General features: G+C 35.6%; 2 protein-coding genes and 1 long non-coding RNA gene across 6 annotated transcripts in view; 2 read left to right on the top strand and 1 right to left on the bottom strand.

Annotated features, from left to right (window-relative positions):
• nipblb (NIPBL cohesin loading factor b) overlaps window positions 1–15,211 on the top strand; it is a 34,863-nt gene extending 19,652 nt beyond the window's left edge. For all 4 annotated transcript variants that reach the window (XM_051909053.1, XM_051909055.1, XM_051909054.1 and 1 more), the window contains 26 exons: window positions 631–713; window positions 1,182–1,314; window positions 1,426–1,569; window positions 1,655–1,741; window positions 2,456–2,676; window positions 3,342–3,444; window positions 3,523–3,621; window positions 3,714–3,860; window positions 4,530–4,664; window positions 4,888–4,986; window positions 5,097–5,150; window positions 5,923–6,031; window positions 6,110–6,246; window positions 6,346–6,486; window positions 6,576–6,669; window positions 6,766–6,920; window positions 8,048–8,138; window positions 8,229–8,402; window positions 8,486–8,676; window positions 8,757–8,864; window positions 10,995–11,195; window positions 11,356–11,502; window positions 11,990–12,324; window positions 12,415–12,589; window positions 13,834–14,010; window positions 14,097–15,211. In XM_051909053.1, coding sequence (XP_051765013.1) covers window positions 631–713; window positions 1,182–1,314; window positions 1,426–1,569; window positions 1,655–1,741; window positions 2,456–2,676; window positions 3,342–3,444; window positions 3,523–3,621; window positions 3,714–3,860; window positions 4,530–4,664; window positions 4,888–4,986; window positions 5,097–5,150; window positions 5,923–6,031; window positions 6,110–6,246; window positions 6,346–6,486; window positions 6,576–6,669; window positions 6,766–6,920; window positions 8,048–8,138; window positions 8,229–8,402; window positions 8,486–8,676; window positions 8,757–8,864; window positions 10,995–11,195; window positions 11,356–11,502; window positions 11,990–12,324; window positions 12,415–12,589; window positions 13,834–14,010; window positions 14,097–14,462 — 3,906 coding nt within the window. In that variant the 3' untranslated portion in view covers window positions 14,463–15,211. The remainder of the gene's footprint in view (window positions 1–630; window positions 714–1,181; window positions 1,315–1,425; window positions 1,570–1,654; window positions 1,742–2,455; window positions 2,677–3,341; window positions 3,445–3,522; window positions 3,622–3,713; window positions 3,861–4,529; window positions 4,665–4,887; window positions 4,987–5,096; window positions 5,151–5,922; window positions 6,032–6,109; window positions 6,247–6,345; window positions 6,487–6,575; window positions 6,670–6,765; window positions 6,921–8,047; window positions 8,139–8,228; window positions 8,403–8,485; window positions 8,677–8,756; window positions 8,865–10,994; window positions 11,196–11,355; window positions 11,503–11,989; window positions 12,325–12,414; window positions 12,590–13,833; window positions 14,011–14,096) is intronic.
• A 1,572-nt stretch (window positions 15,212–16,783) lies between these two features.
• LOC127521538 (uncharacterized) lies at window positions 16,784–19,102 on the top strand. The gene is made up of 5 exons (XR_007932390.1): window positions 16,784–17,108; window positions 17,198–17,325; window positions 17,634–17,749; window positions 17,861–18,031; window positions 18,109–19,102. It is a non-coding gene; the product is annotated as an uncharacterized LOC127521538 (long non-coding RNA).
• On the bottom strand, window positions 18,319–22,258 carry alox5ap (arachidonate 5-lipoxygenase-activating protein). The gene is made up of 5 exons (XM_051910877.1): window positions 22,061–22,258; window positions 21,780–21,867; window positions 20,994–21,064; window positions 19,712–19,793; window positions 18,319–19,403 (listed from the first exon to the last, which is right to left on the bottom strand). Exons 1-5 carry the CDS (start codon window positions 22,128–22,130, stop codon window positions 19,241–19,243), a joined length of 474 nt encoding a protein of 157 aa, XP_051766837.1. The 5' UTR covers window positions 22,131–22,258; the 3' UTR covers window positions 18,319–19,240.
• Window positions 22,259–22,644: the final 386 nt, after the last annotated feature.

Here is a 22,644-nt window from a genome sequence, read left to right as displayed (position 1 = left end):
TTGTGAATTATTATTACAATTAAGAAAAAATACCAGTCTTCTATTTTAATATATTTTAAAATGTAATTTATTCCTGTGATGACAGCTGTATTTTCAGCATGTCTTCAGTGTCACATGATCCTTCATCAGCAATCATTCTAATATGCTGATTTGCTGCTCAAGAAACATTTTTTATTATTAATGTTGAGAACAGTTATATAAACAGTTATATTTTTTTTTGTCAAAGATGATACATATTTTTCAAGTTCAAAAAAACAGCATTTAGAAAGTTTTGTATCAAAAAGTCTATCACTTTTGATCAATTTCATGCATCCTTGCTGAATAAAAGTACGAATTTCTGACTCCAATTTTTTTAGACAATCATAGCAGAGGTAACCTACATATTTAATGTTATCATTTTATATTGACTGAGGTATAAAAGTTACAGTAGCAAGAAAAGTCTGTTTAAGGGACATGTTTTTGGGCGTATTTTATTTTTTGGTTTGTAATCTTGGCTAATAGCTACATGCTGAAATAACTGTCACAATATGATATGTGATTGTGAGTCTCTTTAATAAGAAAGTGCTTTCCAAGAAAGTTTGATATTTATACCTTTTTAGCCATATTTTAATCATTTAATTTTTTTTTCAGGTTGATCAGGATGTACTAATCACAAACTCGTATGAGACTGCAATGAGGACAGCACAAAACTTCCTCTCTGTTTTCCTCAAAAAGTAAGAAAACCTGCCGAAGTTATTCCAGCGACACCTCAACCCATTTATATTGGGGAAAAATTAACTCAAAGTCATTTATATTTAAACAATGTCCTTCTGGAATCAGTAAAGTATGTCTATTTGTCTACATACCGTGGCTTTAAGCTGAGTATGAACAGTCTCTCAGGAAACACCTGTTTTACTCTCCTCTGACGCTTTTAACCATCTCAGGATAAACAGCACCTGCATCTCTAAATTATCATTGTTGTAGTTTTACGTCGCAGTTATTTGTACTCCGATTAATTGTTTTAAATTTATTTATTTTTATTTATTTTGCTTTGTAAATTCTGCCTGACATTCATTTTATTGTTTATGACAGGAACACTACTGAAAAACATTACTGCACAGTTTCGAGCAGCAGATGCTCTGACAATAGCTACATAATTGAATTTTTCATGAAGAAATTTAAAAATTATTTTTTTTTTTAAGGTGTGGTAGTAAGCAAGGTGAGGACGACTACAGGCCACTCTTTGAGAACTTTGTTCAGGATCTACTGTCCACGGTGAATAAACCTGATTGGCCGGCTGCAGAGCTGCTTCTAAGCCTTCTGGGAAGACTGCTGGTGAGTTTCAGATTGATATTTCAGAGGTAGAATGTGACAGGCATTGATGATTGCAATTTGTCTAGAAACATCACTTAAAAACTCACATGAAGTCCTGGTTCCCCTTGGTAGGTTCACCAGTTCAGTAATAAGCAGACGGAGATGGCTCTGAGAGTGGCCTCTTTGGATTATCTAGGTACAGTGGCCGCACGTCTTCGCAAAGATGCCGTCACCAGCAAAATGGACCAGCGTTCCATCAACCGCATCCTCGAAGAGGTAAATAGCAGAGCCCGCCCATGTTCATTACATGGATGAATCCCTCCTGGTCTGAATGAAACTGATGGCGTTTTGTGTTTTACAGACCTCAGGCAGTGATGAGATTCAGCAGCTGCAGAAGGCTTTGCTGAATTACCTGGACGAGAATGTGGAGACTGACCCGTCTCTATTGGTGAGAGAGACATTATTGCAAGCTAAAAAAAAATGCAACTATAGCCCTATTCGGACTAGTCTAGTTTTCTAAATGTTGTTCGAGTTACGATTTTTATCACCTGACATCTGTGAGTTTATGTACCAATTCAGACGGGACTAACATCTCCGTGTTTGTAACAGAAGTGGGAGTGTTTGTTTTTTACATGTGGGCATTACAGAAAGTCATGTGCTATGCTTGCGCGCAGCACATATGATGTCTTTTAATGAATTATCTATTGATATAATTTTAACTTTTTATAAAAACCATATTTAAATAAACTTCAAATGAAAAAAGTGGCTGTTTATAATAACTCTGATATTAAAATGGGCAGTCTTAGCAGTTTATACCATCCATATTGAAATTAAATGAAAGCAAGCAGAAGATTGGTGCGCAAACGTTAGCTCAGGTAGGTCAAAAAACACATGAAGAGAAGCGTTAAGATAGTACAACATCAGCAATCACAGACATTTGCATTCAGATGGGATTCGATTGAGTTAGCCGAAAGGCTAGGTAATTTGCTCTGGAATTTTTACAGTGGTTATGTGAGGAAAAACGCACACATGGCAAATTTGGACGGGATCAAAATCACAAATTATGCTTGTGAAATAAGAATTCTCTAACGGGAAAATTCCTCTGGGAAAACTAGTCCATCTGGTGGCTTTAATGTTGTTGTGATGTCTTCATCTCCAACAGTTTGCACGGAAGTTCTACATTGCGCAGTGGTTCAGGGATACCAGCACTGAGACGGAGAAAGCCATGAAATCACAGAGCCAGAGGGACGACGATTCGTCCGATGGGGCGCACCACGCCAAGGATGTCGAGACCACTAGTGAGATCTTGCAAAAAGCTGAAGCACGCAAGAAGTTTCTCCGGTCTGTTATCAAGACCACGGCATCAAAATTCAGCTCACTGAGGTATAAATGTCAGCGATTTTTACCGTGACAACAACTTTGTTAAAGGAGGCCTATTATGCTTTTTTTTTACATTTTCAACTTGTTTGAGCATGAAAAATGTCTGCAAATTTACAAAGCACAAAGTCACTCCAAAGGGAGTTATTTTCTAGATCAATAAGCACTGTTTCTGAACTCCCTGAAACGCCTCGATTGTAGTCTTGAATTTTCTTCTGAGAACGTACACGTCACACTATCCCTCATTTAAATAATTCTAAGGCATACACAAAATAAAAGGAGTGGGTCCTGGTTGAGTTGCGTTATTAGTGAGTTGAAATTTGCAGTTATGTTAAAGGGCGTGACATTTCCCAAACATGCTCGAAGCAGTTGACCAATCACAAAACACTGGTCTAGCTGGAAGGCGTGGCTTCATAGAGATAGGAACTAAACAGAGCGTTACTGACAGACTGGGAAGAGAGGTGCTGCAATAATATAGGGAAAAATGTTTTTTTTTTTTTTTTTTTTTTTTTTTTTTGAACATTCGATCATTCAAGCATGAAAAGCTTCTAGTAGACCCCAAAAACAAAATCAAGACTTTGTAAAATGGCATAATATGGCCTCTTTAAATAGTCAGTGGTTAAAAAAAAACTTGTTTGGAAGTGTTTTGAAACCTATGCGTTTTTCTGTAGAGTCAACTCGGATACTGTGGACTACGAGGACTCGTGTCTTATTGTGCGATATCTGGCCTCCATGAGGCCGTTTGCACAGAGCTTTGATATTTATCTCACACAGGTTAGAGGTCACCACATCTCTCTGTATTTTCCATTGTATTTGCATCTCACTAACACGTCTCCACATTTGTGTCTGTAGATCTTGAGAGTTCTTGGTGAAAGTGCCATAGCAGTGAGAACTAAAGCGATGAAGTGTCTTTCTGAAGTGGTCGCGGTGGATCCGAGCATTCTGGCGCGGGTGAGTGCAGTTTTTTTTTTTTCAAAACTCTTGGAAAAATGCAAAGCTTTTTAATGTTCTCATATGCATGTTTTTAATGCTCTCATTTGCAGTCGGACATGCAGCGGGGAGTTCATGGCCGACTGATGGATAATTCCACCAGTGTGAGAGAGGCTGCGGTGGAGCTGTTGGGGCGCTTCGTACTGAGTCGACCCCAGCTAACCGAACAGTATTACGACATGTTGATCGAGCGCATCCTGGTTTGTGCTTTTTCTTTGTTGCACATATACGCTTCAGTATTGTAGCATTTTATAAACAAAACAAAAAAAAAAAAAAATTATATATATATATATAAAATTTATTTTTTTTTTTTTTTTGTATAATGACTGCAAAAATATTTGACTTTTGACCCTAACAGATTTCCTTAATAGCTAGTTTAATGTCATAGCTAGTATCTTTCTTCTCATATAATAAGAAAATTTTAACTTAAATGATTTTTTCTTTATTTTTATTTTTCCTGTTATACAAGAAAAAGGTTTTTCTCTAGGAATTATTTTTACAGTAAAACAAAAACAATTAATATTAATATGATTATAATATTGTTATCAGATACTTTATGTATGACATCAATCCTGGAAACAATATTCTTTAATTTTCCAAATGTTTTGTATTTTTCCGCTTTTTAACAAAAAACTATATTTAAATCAATATTTCACATCAGTTTATTTATTTATTTATTTGTTTATTTATTTGGCAATAGTCATGAAATAAACCACTTCAGGATGATACAAGACCCCTCTGCTTCACATCCATCACTGTCTGGGTTTATATAGCGATAATTACTGTTTTATTATTGTAAATTTAATAAATAATGTTGTTTCCAGTTAGCAATGTAGGCTGATTTGTGCTGGCAAATATGTTTTCTTTAGGACACAGGCATCAGTGTGAGGAAAAGGGTAATTAAAATCCTTCGAGACATCTGTCTGGAGCAGCCCACCTTCAACAAGATCACAGAGATGTGTGTAAAGATGATCAGGAGGGTCAATGACGAAGAAGGCATCAAGGTTTGTGATGTTTTTCTCTTTTAAAACTTTTATTTAGTTTTATTAAGTATATAAATTAAAATTATAGTGGCGTAAATACAAAAAAATACATAATAAAAAAATACTTTTTTTCTTATTAGACCCCTAAATATTTGTTGTTTGTTTATCATTTTATTTTTAATTTTATTATTGTGCTGCCCTATTAATAATAAATAAATATATTTTTTTATTTTCTCTGGTTCAGAAATTGGTTAATGAGACGTTTCAGAAGCTCTGGTTCACTCCTACACCTAATCATGATAAGGAGGCCATGACTCGCAAGATTCTCAACATCACAGATGTGGTAAGGATCTGCAGAGTGGGCTAAAAACCATCTGACCCCAAGATGTGTGCATGAATACATGAAGTTTAAGGTCACATTATGTCCCTCTGACATGAATCATTGTCTCTCAGGTTGCTGCCTGCAGGGATTCTGGTTACGACTGGTTTGAACAGCTGCTTCAGAATGTAAGTTGCCCATCTACAGTTCATTGACAATTTTGATTTTGTTTTGTTTTGACCGTTTTGCATTGTTAAAGGTTCTCAAAGATCTGGAGGTGCGTTCACAGCGCCATGTCGTAATTACCGTAACGTTTCTGAACTGTAAGGTGTGTTCCACTAGAATCGGCGCTGTGCAGACCGATCAGTGTATGAAATCAAAGTACCGCAAGAGCAATTCAAAAGCATACAAAACTTTATTTACGGTAATTACGACATGCTGTGAACGCAGCATGGGATTGTAACTGGAAAGGTTGTAGGTTTGAACCTCAAAAAAGAGGTGATACATAAGCAAAATACTTTAAATCCATTCTGTTTCTCCACTTTTCCAGGTTATAAATTCAGATTTTCTGAGTTGAATTAAATGCAGCATTAAGCTGCAGTGGCCATAAGCGAATTTTAGGCGAAATTTCACGGGCAAAAAAAGTCCATTGTCGATTAATAGTGCAGCTCACACTGAAGTCACTTTCAGACCAAGCAGTTTTCTGTTGGTCAGTCCAGCGAATTTGTGTGACCAACTTAAACATAAACTAAATCTGCTTGGGGAACTCAGAAAAAAAGCCCCGGCATGCAGATTGAAAATGAAATGACTAGATTTCGCCTACGAAATTTCACAGAGCATCTGTAAATGTGACTGCAGCTTTAGTCCCAGGTTACTCCAGAACAAGTTTTTACTGTAATCATTGTACTTTTTTGGATAAAAATGATATCCTAACCCTTGTTGTAACCTATGTAATCACAGTTGCTGAAGTCAGAGGAGGACGCCTCGTACAAACCGGCCAGGAAGGCTTGTGTTCAGCTGGTGGACAGTCTTGTAGAGCATATTCTGAAATACGAGGAGTCACTATCTGGTAAGGCCTGTATTAAATTATGAAGCAAAGGATTTACCTCAGTTGAACTTTTGTTGAGTTGTTGTTCTTGTTTTGCAGACTGTGAGAATAAGGGGTTGACGTCCAGTCGCTTAGTGGCTTGTATTACCACGCTGTACCTGTTTAGCAAGATCCGACCCCAGCTGATGGTAAAACACGCCATGACTATGCAGCCGTACCTGACCACAAAGTGTAATGTGAGTATGCTGTAGAGAAACTCAGGATGTATTGCAATAAGTGGTGTCATGCTGCCATCTAGGGGCCAGAGAGTGAAGGTGCTTATTGTGTCCCTACAGACTCAGAGTGATTTTATGGTGATCTGTAATGTGGCTAAAATCCTGGAGCTTGTTGTTCCTTTGATGGATCATCCAAGTGAAAGCTTTCTCACGACCATGGAAGAAGACCTGATGAAACTCATCATCAAATACGGCATGACGGTCAGTTGAAGTGAGAGTATCAGCAGCTCTCATGTCCAGCATTTTGTACGGCAACAGCTTCACAGTGCCATCTCATTTGTTTTCCGCAGGTTGTGCAGCACTGTGTGAGTTGTCTCGGTGCGGTCGTCAATAAGGTCACCCATAATTTCAAGTTTGTGTGGTCTTGTTTCAACCGATACTATGGTGAGTACATTTCAAAACCTGTCAGGATCCTTTTGCTCTTCTGTGATCCTGAGAGTATTAATCACCATTAAAAAATTCTTCTTCTTCCATGTGAAGGAGCACTAAACAAGCTGAAGTTGCAGCATCAGGAAGACCCAAACAGCACCGTACTGGCCTCTAATAAACCTGCACTGCTGCGATCACTCTTCACTGTGGGGGCCCTGTGCCGACACTTTGACTTTGACCAAGAGGAGTTCAAAGGCAGTAATAAGGTTAGATCCTCAGTCACAGGACATGATTTCTGGATTCTAAAAGTCTTGAATCCCAGGAAATATTTTTATGCGTTAATAAAAGTTGTCAACTATTTATAATAGATTACAATGGACTGTGTAGTCAAATTAATTCATTTGTTTGTTTGTTTTTTAGATCAAGAAATGCTTTTGCATTTCAGTTAGTCTCACAAAACGTGTCAAGAGTTTTCTTCATCCCAAAATGTATTTAAAACATAAAACGGGTCTTATGAAATCCCAAAATCAAAATAAATGAATTCCATCCATATAAATATTAATAAATGCAAATAAACAAATTCTATTGTATTATTTTAAATATATATTATATTTACAATTATGAAATATATATATATATTTTTTTTTTTTTTTGTATTCATTTAAATGATTTCAATCATATTTCATTTAAAAATATTTAACCAATTTTATTATATTCAAGGATGGGTCTTATTAATCCCAAAATTAAAATAAATAAATTCTATTCATATAAATATTAATAGACGCAAACAATAAATTTATATTGTATCATTTAAAATATATTATAATTACAATTATTAATTATTTATTCTTTTGTATTCATTTATTTAAATGATTTCAATCATATTTCTTTTAAAAATATTTAAGCAATTTTATTATATTCAAGGATGGGTCTTATTAATCCCAAAATCTAAATAAATAAATTCTATTGAGTTTATTATGTATTATAGTTACAGATTTATTTATTAATTTTTTGTTTAAATCAATTATCAGTTTATTTTTAAAGATTCTCAAAAAATCTGTCATTGCTGTTAATGTGAAAAAGCTAATAAATGCATAATTGCTGCTTCTAATGCTGATTTAAATCATTTTAGAAACTATAACAAGCACTGTATTAAAGAAATTAGAATCTGGGAATCACCATTGACAGTAAATGAATAATTTAAAAAAATATATATATATAAAAAAGAAATGTCCAGACGCATTATGATAATGAGAATTATGGCTAAAATGTGCTTAATTGGCCACCTAATGGTCTTAAAGTATGTTTCATTTTTCTGTCAAATGTAACCTGGACATGTTTTCATGAGATTCACTTTTTTACCTGTCTGGTTAATGGTCTTCCTCTCTTTTAGGTGGTCATAAAGGACAAAGTGCTGGAGCTGCTGCTGTATTTCACTAAGAACGAGGATGAGGAGGTGCAGACCAAGGCCATCATTGGTCTAGGTAAATATTTGCTCTCCATAATCACTGAATTTCCTGTTTTCACCTTTGACTGCATTAATGGTGAACATAACTGATCTATTGGTTCTTCAGGGTTCCTGTTCATCCAGCACCCAGGCCTAATGTTTGCTTCAGATGTGAAAAACCTCTACAACTGCCTCCTGGCTGACAGGAAAACATCGGTAAATCTGAAGATCCAGGTGCTAAAGAACCTGCAGACCTACTTGCAGGAGGAGGACTCACGCATGCAGGAAGCCGACAGGGAGTGTGAGTGTCGTTTATAAAGTACATTCAGCTTGGTAGTAGCTAGCCAATTAGCCATTCTCATTCTACTTCTTTGGACCTTGCAGGGAAGAAGATGTCTAAGCAGGAGGACTTGAAGGAGATGGGTGACATCTCTTCTGGCATGAGCAGTTCTATCATGCAGCTCTACCTCAAGCAGGTGCTAGAAAGCTTTTTCCACACGCAATCCAGCGTGCGGCACTTTGCCCTCAATGTAATCGCCCTGACGCTCAACCAAGGCCTCATTCATCCCGTACAGGTACGTATCCACTGCGCAAAATCTCCCAAAACCAGTCTGAAAGTGTCTTTAGTTAATTTTCTTGTATCCTCCTCCATCAGTGTGTTCCATATCTTATCGCCATGGGAACAGACTCGGAACCCACAATGAGGAATAAAGCCGATCAACAGCTGGTGGAAATTGATAAGAAATACACGGGATTCATTCATGTAAGTGGATTTGAGCAACTAACGTGCATTTGTCATGTGAATAATCCACAGCTAGCTGTGCATTAAATGATATTAATGCATGACGTGGAGGCAAAGAACCACTCTACGCAAAACTGTTTTTTTAATGCACAGCTAGCCATGAATCATTTGAAAGAATTAGCCTATTGAGAGAGAGAGAGAGAGAGAGAGAGAGAGAGAGAGAGAGAGAGAAAGAGTGCAGTTTGTCTGAATTAGGGCTGCGACAATAAAGCGATGCATCTCGATTCGTGGATCGATTCTGAGGTTTCCCAAATGCTTCATGATTCTCTCTCTCTCTCTCTCTCTCTCTCTCTCTCTCTCTCTCTCTCAATTCTGAGCTTAGTTTTTAACAGCAGATGGCGCTCTAGGATAGTTTTTAACCACAATCTCAAATGGTCACGGAGAAGAGCGCTTGTGCGTTCGGCTGAGTCTGACAATGTATTTGCACCTCAGAATTCTTTTACGACGTGAGATTAACGTGTAAAGAATTGGAAGCAAGCAGAGTATGGCTGTTTCTAAAGCACACAGTGCCATCTGCTTTTAAAAACTAAGCTCAGAATCGATTCGAGAGAGAATCGCGATGCATTCGGAAAATCTTAATCAATCCAGAATCATTTCTCGATTTGCGATGCATCGATATATTGTCCCAGTCCTAGTTTGAATACTCGATTTTGATCAGCTGGAAGGTATGCAATAAAACCATTTAATGCACAGGTATTTCCAAGTCAGTTTAATCACCGTTCTATATTAATGCGCTAATTTCATTGAAACACAGAGACGCATGGTCCTAAAAAAAAAAAAAAAAAAAAAAAAAGTGTGACTTTTTTTAGAACCATTTAACCTTTTCAACTCATGTCCACAATTTTTTTCTCACATAACAAGTGCCACAAAAGTCACCAAGTGTCATCCCATTTAAATGAAGATGTAACATTTTGACCAAAGAGCACAAAAAAAAAAATTACAAAACACAATTACTAAAACATCAGCCATGGTTAAAATGAAATTGGAAAATATACAAATAAAAATTAATTCAAAATGTTAATAAAAACTTTAATAGCATCTCGATGATACTAAAATATAGGGCTGGGTATTGACACAAATTTCACGATTTGATTTGATTTCGATTCACAAGCTTGCGTTTTTGATTGGATATTGATTAATTTGGATACATATCACAGTACATGGCAAATTTTCTCAAGGAAATAAAAAATCTCTCAACTAATGCTGTAAACTATACAGGGAGTCAGTTGGTACTACATTACTATAATATTGAATGTTAAAATTAACTGATTTGTATACAAACACTTAAATTACACACAAGGAAGTTTTTAAAATAATAAAGTATAATACTAACTTCATAATTGCATAATTATGTGTGAACTCCAATTCGTTTTTTGAAATATAAACTGTCATAACTTGATGGATTTATTCAAACATACATTAAATATTGAAGAACAGTAAAAAATATAATGAAAATGTAATATGGTGCATATATTTAGCATAATGCTCGGTTAATTTTTCTAGCTGACTAACAAGTTTATGGACATTAAATGGCTTTTCTGAGGTAAATGTGATGTCAGATGACATTGTTTACAAGCTGTTTTATTGACGTCTTTCCACGGTTAAAACACTGATCGAGCGATTACATGAGACCTAATACGGATTTCGGTGTGTTGTACTGTATCTTTCAAAATACCTTCTAATGTTCATTCACGTTTATTTAATGCTATAACTAGTAGTAAAACGAAAGAGTTTTACGTGCCGCTTGAACTGAGGCGCTACAGCGATCCATCATGCCACTTTTAAGAGTGCCAAAACTGTATTTATTGTTTGAATTTCATAATACAATGGACAGAATTTAAATTCTGAGACTGTTTCATATCAAAAGTAACAAAGCACGAAGTTTATTGTGATTAATGGGATGGGAGACGCGCTACCATGATCCGTTCATTTATAAACTGAAAACAACATAGACTGAAAGATAAGTTCTTCGGATTTAAGAATCAATATCGGTTCATAAAACTGAGAATCGATTAAAATCGAGAAATCAATATTATTATTTTTTACCCAGCCCTATTAAAATAACACTGGGCGTATGTGCTATCTAAACAGATGAAGGCTGTGGCGGGGATGAAGATGTCCTATCAGGTTCAGCAAGCCATCGTGGGTTCAAAGGACACAGTAATCAGGGGTTTCCGACAGGATGAGATCAACACGGCTCTTTGCTCTCACCTCTACACCATGGTGCGTGGAAACAGGCAACACCGCAGGGCTTTCCTCATCTCGCTGCTCAACCTGTTTGACGACAATGCGGTTAGTGACCTTTTTTGCATCATATGTTACTCTATTGTTTGTTTTCTTTGGTAATATGATCTGTAACTACAGTTAATGCTTCCCTATAGCGGTTAGCCTTATTGAGTGGTGTGTGTTTCGGAGGCCTTTATTAATGCTATTTTGTTTTCTTCCCATACAGAAGTCGGATGTGAACATGCTGTTGTTTATCGCAGACAATCTTGCCTGCTTCCCATTTCAGAGTCAGGAAGAGCCGCTGTTCATTATGCATCATGTAGACATCACACTGTCTGTGTCCGGCAGCAACCTGCTGCAGTCTTTCAAAGAGGTTAGTTGCTTTCCGAACCACTCAATCTGTTGAATTTCTATGTTTCTACCTTAACTCTCTCATACTGGATAGATAGAAAATTATTATGGCATGAAAAGTAGGGTTGGTTTAAACACTTGTATTCTTATTCCTATAATCCTATTCCTATTCCTGCCAAGAAAACAATTTATGTCGAGATCATGAGAAAATTGAGTCGTGATCACAAGAAAACAAGAAAGAAAAATAATAATAATCCATGGCCTCTTAGGGCTTCCATATTTTCATGGTTAATGCTAGAAAATTATTTAAAAAAATATCTAAAATACAGTTTTACAAAAACATTTTATATTTTATAACAACAGAGATTTTAAAGTGTATTTAGATTTTGGTAACAGGGTTGCATCTTCTTTCACTCTGACTTCATTTTCTTGCCCTATTTTTTTGTACCTTTTTTTTGTGAGGGCTGAGCTGACATTTCATTTTCTAATAAACTTGCCTTGTATTACAGTCCTTGCTGAAAGAGCCAAGACCACAGGAAAAGAAGAAAAAAAAGAGAGGGAAAAAATATGGCTCTGAGGAAGAGGATGAGAGTAGCAGGGAAAGCAGCAGTGATAGTGATAGCAGTGATGATGATGTCATCCGTCGGCCCAAGAAACCCAGGCGAGCTGCTGCAGTGAACTCAGACTCTGATTCAGACCTCGATATAGAGGATGTGGACAAGGTGATGCTACGTCTCCCTGACAACCCCAATCCCTTATTGGACTTTGCCAACGCCTCTCAGGGCATCCTGCTGCTCTTGATGCTCAAGCAGCACCTTAAGAACCTCTACGGCTTCTCCGACAGGTGAGAATGCATTCTGGTCTGGAAATTGCTAACTGTAATATGAAAATAGTCACTGGCTTTATAACACATGTTTTTTTGCTCTTCCTGCAGTAAAATTCTGAAGTACTCGCCTACAGAATCTGCAAAAGTTTATGACAAGGCTGTAAACAGGAAGGCCAATGTGCATTTCAACCCACGGCAGACATTGGACTACCTGACGAACAGCCTGTCCAATGCAGATCTTACTTACGATGTCAAGAGGAGAGTCGTCAGACAGTATTTAGATGTAAACATTTTGATTTGCCTCTTTTGTTTTGTATTTTGCCTCATGTTTAGTTGCAGCTAAATGATTATAATGTATTATTATTTATTTTTTTATTTGTTTATTTGCTCTAAAGTGACTTGCAATTAAATTTAAATGGGTTTTTTTTTCAGTCAAATAATCAAGACTTGTTTTCATTAAAATAAAAGGAAGAATGATTAATATGCATAATATGAAAATATGACTTGATATGCATTTTTATATACCAGTATAACAATTTGCCAACATTTAAAACTAGTCTTGATATAAACTATCAAAAGTCATTTTTGCTAATTGAAATAGTTGAAATAAAATATAGTCAATGAAATATTACATGACGAAATATTAGATGAAAAATGTAAATATTTACTTAAATGAATGTTAGAAATGTTTCTTGACATATCAGTGAAAAAAATAAGGTTAAGTTGAAGTACTATTATTAAAACTAAAAAAAAAACTAAAAAAAAAAAACTAAAAAATGAGAAGTATATAACAAAATGACTGAAAATATAAAAAAAATCATCTAATTCAAAATATAAATAAATGCTATAATACTGTATAAATAATATGAAAATAACACTGTTTGCAACATTTTAATATACAGTAATTAATAATTAAATAAATTAATTAATACCAATTAATTAATAATTAAATTATTTATTTATTTATTTATTTGCTCTAAAGTGGCTTAAAAATTAAATGGATGGGGTTTTTCAGTCAAATAATCAAGGCTTGTTTTCTTTAAAACAAAAGGAAGTATGATTTAATAAGTTAATATATGCATAATATGAAAATATGACTTGATATGCGTTTTTATATACCGGTATAACAATTTATACAACAAATAAATGTTAGATGGAAAAACTTCATAAATGAATTAAATGAATATTAGAAATATTTCTTGACATCTAAATGAAAAAAAATAAGGTTAAGTTGAAGTACTATTATTAAAACTAAAACAAAAAAGGCTGAAAATATATATATATATATATATATATATATATAAACATTTAATTCAAAATATAAATAAATGCTATAATACTGTATAAATAATATTAAAATAACACTGTTTGCAACATTTTAATATGTAGTATGAAGATTTTTTTACATTTTTTAGTAATGACAGAAACAGCTCATTGAATTGTTTTTTTGTTTTATTAAAATGGCCCATCTGAACTGATTCAAAACAATGAATCGAACTTACCATCTCGAACTGGTTTGCTCTTCAGTTTAAGGTACTGATGGAACACTTGGACCCGGATGAGGAAGATGAGGAGGGGGAGGCTTCAGCCAGTACCCACGCAAGAAATAAAGCCATCACTGCTCTACTAGGAGGCTCCAGCCCCAAGAATAATGCTGCTGACTCGTACGATGACGACAGTGATGCAGACGAAAAGGCTCCTGGGGTAAGAAAACTTTTTATTTGACTGTTGATGTCTTGCATCTCGGTGTTACCGTCACTTTAAAACACCATTTGTTTGTTCTCTTCTAGTCGTCACGGAGATCCAGGAGAAGCGGAGATTCCGCAGAGGCATCAGGTCACATGAACGCAACGGTAGAAGCCAAGGATGTCATCGCTATCTGCTGCCCCAAGTATAAGGACCGGCCGCAGATAGCACGTGTTATTCAGAAGACAAGCACAGGCTACAGCGTTCGCTGGATGGCCGGATCTTACTCTGGTACCTGGGCGGAAGCCAAGAAACGTGACGGACGTAAACTGGTGCCTTGGGTGGACACTATAAAGGAGTCTGACATTATTTACAAGAAAATTGCCTTGACGAGCGCACACAAACTGACCAACAAAGTAGTGCAGACTTTACGTTCACTGTACGCAGCCAAGGAAGGAACTTCCAGCTAATTAAATCTGTAAGAACTCTCGAACTGTTACACCCAACAGACTCTCAGCAGCCAAACTTCATCAGGATTCAACGTTTTATAAACTTAAGTTGGAGAGAAAAGTACTACAGACTCACAGGTTTTAAGATCCAGTGCGGAACTGGTCGAATTGCGGAGCGACGATTTTAAAAGTGTGGTCTGTTTGGAAAATGTAGATGTGAATCCTGTACATCTTTTAAGTTAAACGGAAAAGAAAGAAATGGAGCTCCTTCGCTGTTCTGCAGCAACTTGGTTGTTTGAAATTTTTTTCCCCCTCCACTGTATCATAGTTTAACACAAAACAGAAACAAAAAATGTTTATATCTCTGACAAAAAAAAATCTGTTTAAAAGAAATAAACCTAAAGTGAATGTTGGAAATTAGTCTGTTGATGTTCTTAATAAAGTGACCTTGGAGTTTAACCTAGCGCCGGATGGATTTCTTTAGCTTAGCTCAGTTTCCAGGGAAATAAACTTTTAAACATCTCCTCTGCTTTATGTTTTACTTCTTTTGTGCTGTAAAATGGAGTCTCCTGGACATAATTTATTCAGTTAAAGCAGAGCATGCAGTATCTGTTGCCGACATGGAAGGGAGGTTTTTTTTTTTTTTTGTAAATGTAGATTTTGATGTATTGGGTCAGGGTTTGGGTCTCTACACCCCACAGCGGGACAAGGGACCCCCAGCATGTGTGGAGGAGCAAATACTGCAATAAATTTTTTACTTCTCTTTGTTACTTGTCTTGTTTGCATTTGACTTTGATTTTTACATCTTCAGAATTATTTTTAAAAGATAGTTCTTTTTTTAAATCATCATACACCCGTATAACGTTCACGTTTCGCAGTTTGTAAAAGTATGGCATGTTGGCATGGCTGTGCATTTTATTAATGTTTAATGCAATTTAACTTAATGTTAAGATTCATCATAGATATCTGCATACATATACACTACTGTTCAAAAGTTTAGGGTTGGCAAGATTTTTAAAATGTTTTTGAGAAGTCTCTTATGCTCACAAAGGCTGTGTTTGTTTTCTCAAAAATACAGTAAAAACTAATATTGTGAAAAATTTAAAACAACTCTTTTCTATTTTAATATAATTTATTCCTGTGATCAAAGCTGAATTTTCAGCATTATTACTCTAGTCTTCAGTGTCATAATCCTTCAGAAATCATAAAAATAGGATGATTTGCTGCTCAAGAAACATTATCAGTGACGAAAACAGTTGTGCTTTTGTAACATTGTCTTTACTGTCACGTTTGATCAATTCAATGCTTATTTGCTGAATAAAAGTATTTATTTATTTTTTTAAGTGTACTGCTCCCAAACTTGAACGGTAATGTATCTAGTTATTGATAATTTAATAAGAGTTTACCCAAAGGTGAACTTTTTTCTTTTTTTAAGGTTAAAAAACATAAACCATTTTAAAACTTGGTTTAGATGTCTTGATCTGACCAACTGGACTTGCTTTTTTTCTGAGTAGAAACCAGGGTAAATAATATAAAAAATTTAAAAAACAAACCATTACCATAACATTTGTTTGATATTTTACTGGAAATAGCAGCTCATAACAGTCTAAAAGTTGGTCAATCGGTTCAAGCTGTTGTGGTTAATAAGGTCACAAACAGTTCCACTGTCTTGTAGTTTGTTCAACCACCTAAACCAGCTGGAGCTGGAACAGCTTGAAATTGTGCAAAACCTGTATCATCATCTGCATTGAGTAAGTGGACATTTTTGGGGAGTGAAATAGAAAAAAATATGGGGATTTTTTTTTTTTAATGGCTAATGTAAAACTGACACTGTAAGTTAAAAACTATCAATATACTTCTTTGGAGGATCATATAGGCTACATGCACACAAGTATACATAACGAGTTTGCTGTTTATAAGTTCATGTTTCAGCCTGGCCAAACTGGTGTTCAGCTGGATATTCCAGCCTAAAACGCTCCCAAACCTCTCTACAACCATCCACAGATCAGCCTGGTAGTCTGCAAAGCATCTTAGACTGGCATAAGCTGGAGTTTTTTTCCCCCCTGCAGGGGAATGACTTCAATGTTCCGAAGGGAACATTTTTGTGCTTCAGGGAAACCCTGTTGCACTACTGAAGGGTAAACTGACCTAAGAGACTAATAGAAAAGATGTTCTAAATCACTAAATCTACTATGATTTAAAACTGTGTTTGCTGTTTAAAAAGAGGACGCCTGGGCATGGAGCACATAACCCCGTTATATATCAGTATTACAAGAGATAAAACTCAAACTTCCCGTCATAATGTTGAACCGCTCTGTACTGAACTATGAGTCAGTGACTCAAGTGCCTTTGATGCCCATAGATTCATAAACTAGCTCCACACCCACCAAACCAATCAAAGCGTAGGGCGATTCATGAGCTGGACGATCACTTGGGTCTGTCCTCAAGAAGTTAAAAAAGAAATAACATGCAGAAAAACATCATTTCGCGGTTTGTTATGGACGTTATCGAGCTAGAGTCGTTTGTAAACAGCCCTCCTCATGGATTCACTGCCGAGCGTCGCGCGGACTGCACACTCGTGAAGTGGGATCAGGAGAAGAGCTGTGTGTTCATCGATGAAATCCAGTCTAGCAAGGGAAAAGTGATTTTCTGTAATTCTCCAGGAAGGTAAATGGATTTAAATAACGTATATGTCATATGATAATATACATGTTTAGATATAACGTGCTTTTTGTAACTCTTCATGGCCATTTTAGGGAAATCACAGTACGTACTTTGGGAGAGTACACAGATTTGAGACGACAACTAACCTCAAAGACAATATACATACTGGTGTCTGCATGCAGCAATAAGGTCGAAGAAAAGACAAACAGAGAAGTTCCAGGTATGTATGATTTATTAATACTACTATTATTTTATAAAGTGGAAGTATTTGACCTGCTTCTGTAACTCAAACATTAACTTAAAAAAAACCCCACAGAAAACATAATTAAGGGTTTCTATTTTAATATGTACTTGAAACAGTGATATTTATGGTCTCATTGTTATTAACAATCACTAAAGTGGTAAAAATGAGTCAGTCAACAGGAAATGCAAGAGATATTTGTCAGTGAAATCATCATTAAACTCTGACACAGTAGCATACTGTATTTGTAAAGTCAAATGCCTCACCCTTCTTATTATTGTCTATAGCTTTTGGATATTACGTGGTGGCGATCAATGGCAGTCATCCAATGATCAGATGGGAGATGGAGAGAGGTTTAGACCTGACTATTTCATCTGTTGCTGGAGAGAGCTATACAGTTGATGTGAGTTCCTCTGTGGAGGAGACTTGTTTTCAATGGTTTATGATGAGATTAGTGTTATTTTTCTGGCAAGGTAAAAAAAAATACTGAAAAGTGAATGCTTTTTTTGTTAAGGTTGATGTTAGTGCTGCACTTCAGGGATGGGTCGGTGAGAACATTCAAATCCTTGTTGATGCAGAAAAGGTGAAACCCACTTGGAAAGACACGCATTTTACCATCAAGTACCGTTCTGACGCCCTTTTTGACTTTCCCTACTGGTTTGGCTTCAGCAAACGACAGTTCAAGGTTTGTTTTAATAATTCAGCAGGCCTCTTTGATGGGTGTATAGTGTTGAGAGTATGACTGGAAATTTGATTTTGCAGATCTCTTATCATGGGAGATGAGGTCAACACCCAAAATGTTGTAATATCTACTGAGAACTTCAGTCTGTGGAATTGAAACCCACAGATGAGGAGACCATGAGCGCTATGCAACTCATTAAAGCACCTTAAAGGACTGTTTTACTGTAAATAAAACTTTATTTTGCTCATGTTAGCAATAATACATAAGATCATAAAGAAATGGAGATCATAGGAATTTAATCTTAATTTTAATTCTGTTGAAGCAAGAAAGGTCAATTTCATAAATCCTCACAAACTCATGGTAGTTACAGTACTTTTTTAAAATGGGTTACTTTATGCAAAAGTGCCCAAACAGTAAGTACATTCATTGCTTTAAATGGGTCATATCATGAGGCAACAAATTGCCCTTTATCTTTTGGGATAATTAAAAACAATCTGGATAATTCTGCAACTTTCTGATGTCACACATAGTAAAACGTCGCATTACCCTCCAAGTTCACACATTTCTTGTGCTGTTTCTGGCTGTGTGTAGCACCAACTGCTCTGCATGTACTTCCAGGGTATTGTTAGAAACTTGTGCATAGGACCCTAGTAATTTCAGTCTAATCTTGACACATTTCAGCATTGATTATTTTATAATCCTGTTATGTAATGCAGACTTTGCAAAGAGGCTGTTGGTTTTGCTGAAATATATTTCACACAACAGGAAAGCTTCAATCCTGTGCATGAGCAGATTGTGGTACTTTTAAAGACACAGTAACAAAAGCTGACTGTTAAATCTAAAATTCAGAGAGAGAGAGAGAGAGAGAGAGGTGTGAAAATGGTCATGAAAAACTAAAATAAACAAAACTAACCTTGTAAGTTGACCTCAGGGGAAAAAACCAAATCATTATATGACCCCTTTAAAACATTTCATCAAATACCTTATACTGGGATAGTATTAGTAAAATTTTGTGTTGATTTGTAAATGTTTATAATATAACATTTTGCAATTAAATGCTTTTGTGACTATCAATGTGATCAATGCTTTACTAATTGTAAAGTACTTTCCTCTGACTAAGTGACAAACCATTAACTGAAAGAGTTTATCTACGCCGACGTGTTTGCAATATACTGTTTTAGCTCAGGGAGAGTTAAATCTGTCTTGCACAGTTCAGGGCAAGAGCAGAAGGGTTGACGCTGCTTTGGTGATGGTCTGAATGTATTCTTTGTAGTCACTGCCGCCAAAGGTGAGCATCAGGTGATTTATGATTCCCACAATGCACATGAGTGACAGGAAAAAGAGAATTCGTTTCCCGAACAGGAAGCCAGGAGTGCTGTCAAACATAGAAGAAGAATATCTGTCAACAAATCTGGTTTGTTAAAAATACGGTTGGGTTACAAAATTTGGTGAATGGACATGCTTGTATAAAGCAATATCCAGGGTTAAATATGTTTTGACACAGTGATATTATCAACGTTCAGCCCATTTACAATGGTTCAGTGGATAATATGTATTCAGATTAGCTAATGATGAACATCTTATGATGTTGGAATGCAGAACAGCCCACATTTGTTGGTTCCATGTAGTTTTGAGGTTAGTGAAAAGTTTACAGTTATGGATTTTTAAGTTTTAAAATCTTACCTCTGGCAAGTCTGCCCCATGTAGCCAACAAAGTACTTCTGCCGGACCACAAGGTAGAGAATGCCAGCAAAGGAAGCTGGAGCTGTAACAAAAATGGTTTATTGTTATAAAATGTCTTCGAAAATGTTCTTATTATAGTTATATGGACTACCCAGCAAACAGGGAACGTTCTCAAAACTTCACATAACGTTCTGGAAAGGTTCTCTCAAAGTCATAAACAAACATTCTTCCAGTAACGTTAACAGAACTTTCTTTCAAAGTTATCTGGTATTTAATAATGTTCTCAAAACATTAGCACAAAATTTATACATCATTCATGGATTTGTTTCCCCTGAAAAATTTTAGTTGGACGTTCATCTAATGTTTTTTTTTAAATGTTATACTTGTTTATTTCTTTTAAATCTTGTCTGAACATTATGAAACATTCCCATAATGTTTGCAAAATGATACGTTGAAATAACTAAAAAAAACCACCATAAAAAAACCATTATAAACGTTCAGAGAACATTAAAAAATAACGTTTTTATAACTTAGGAACTTTAGTAAAACATTTTTAGAACATATTTTTGTTAGCTGGCTAATTCCCAAGAAATGAATGTACAGTTAGTGTAGAGGTAATTTTCTGACTCAGGTATTTGGGCTGACTCACATTATGTAGGCATCGGTTGCTTAGCAACGCGATTACTATTTTTTTTTATTATGTTGACAAATATTTGCATATGGGTCATATCATGAATTATTAGCCGAGAAATGCAAACCATTTCTACTACATTACAAAAGGGTCAGTTTCTTTGGTGTGTTATCTTCCACCATATAGTGAACATTGATGATAAAATAACAAAGGCACTTTTAATTCTAAAAATCTTGTAATTAAGTGTTCATTTAGTCAGAATATGGTAAAGAAATGTGGCACTTAAAGGGATAGTTCACCCAAAAATGAAAATTCTGTCATCATTTACTCACCCTCAAGTTGTTCCAAACCTGTATAAATTTCTTTCTTCTGTTGAACACAAAGGAAGATATTTTGAAGAATGTGGGAAACCTTCCATAGTATTTTTTTTCCTACTATGAAAGCCAATGGTAGCCCAAAGCAGCCTGGTTACAAACTTTCTTCAAAATATCTTCCTTTATGTTCAGCATAAGAAAGAAACTCATTCAGGTTTGGAACTACTTGAGGGTGAGTAAATGATGACAGAATTTTCATTTTTGGGTGAACTATCCCTTTAAGTTAAGTTTTTTTTTTTTTTTTGATGAAAGTGTTGGTATAAATTAAATCATGTACCTTGGCTGAGGCAGATACCAGCGCACCACAGTACTGCCAGAAATGTGGGGTATGTGTCCATGCAGTTTCGACTTAAATGGTGAGAAAACAGTAAGTACATAAATAATTATGAAGCAGTTCATTTATAATAACAAGCATCACTTTATGTAAACTTTATACAGTTTCAGAAACTATTATAATCTCTGTGAACTCAATCACGCAGCTGGCATTCTATTTGACCAAATACTGATGTAAAAACGTCTTGTCAGTTCTTACTTCCTGTAGCTTTGGGAAATATTTTGAAAGAGTTGTTACTTCCTCTCTGGTGGTGGTTAATGACACTTTTATGATTGCATCTATTGAGACAAACTACCAAACCAGAAACCAACAGCCTAGATAGGCATTTGATAAGTGCTGTCAGTTTGGTATATTCTGCATATTTGAAATATATATTTTAAGAAATGTAAGAAATGTGTTAAGAAATGTGTTTGAATAAATAAAAAAATAAATACATTTATTGGCTCAGTTACAGACAGACCAGTACAACCCTTTTGCAACATTAGGATTATGTAAATAAAGCAGGAAGTTAGTTTCACCAGCAACAGGAAAATGTGGAGCTGTTATGCAAAAGAAACCACTAACACTATTTCATGAATGGATTCTTCATCTGTGTATATATATATATATATATACATATATATAAAACGCTCTTTTTTGGTGCTTGTACTCATTGCTAATCTTAAATAATTTCAGTAAAATTCTATAGTGGATGAACAGAGTGGAGAAACTTGAATCAATGGTACTCACTTTGCACAGGACAAACGCTCAAAAGCTGTAGAATGCTGTTTAGAATTGAGACCTGTGCACTCTTTTTCAACCTTTAGGGCGAAGAACACTAGAGGAGAAGTCAGTATATTAGAGATTAGGTATTTTGGGTTATTTTAATGAATTTACATGTTTATGTAGGATAGATTATGGACTAATTCCTGCTAGATGTATAAACACAAAACAATGTGTTAAACATAATAAACATTATTAAACTATACAACAACAACAACAAAAAAAAGAGCAAAATCTAAATGTCTTACCATTCTGAACAACGCTGAGAAGAGTGACCAGGACTAGCAAGAAAATGTTTTCCATCACATCAGCATACATGTTCTCCAAGTACGAACTGTGGGTCTGTCTCAGAGCTGTTGGTCTGACTGCTCTCTGATCATTTTTAGTATCACAGATAACATCACCACTAAACTGATGCGTTTCCTGGTGGGAGGGCCACTAGAAATTCAACTCTCTTCTGCTTCATGATGGTACATTTAGTACCTTTTGAAACAAAATATCTGAGTGTGGAAAACTGTTGCCGGTACAGCTGCATTTTCCGTTTCACAGCTTATCCTATCAGCTATTTCAGGACAAAATGCAGTTTAATCAACACACACTGAATCTAAAGTGGAAGCTGACAGTTTGTTGATCCCACTGTTACAGACTGTCCTCTGCTGGACTAAACTGGTTTGCTGTTCTTAGCTGCACTGTAAAACTTTGCAGTGTAAATTTGCAGTAATTAACTGGCAGCAGCTTCACTTGCAAAGTACTGTTGTTTTTACAGTATTTTACTGTAAAAAGTTGTCCTGTAAAATGCTGGCAGCTCAGTTGAACTAAATTAAAACTCAAG

Source organism: Ctenopharyngodon idella, chromosome 10, assembly GCF_019924925.1.
Source record: "Ctenopharyngodon idella isolate HZGC_01 chromosome 10, HZGC01, whole genome shotgun sequence".
Lineage (NCBI taxonomy): Eukaryota > Metazoa > Chordata > Actinopteri > Cypriniformes > Xenocyprididae > Ctenopharyngodon > Ctenopharyngodon idella.
Note: the sequence above shows the minus strand (reverse complement) of the source record. Positions and strands in the feature narration are given on the sequence as shown.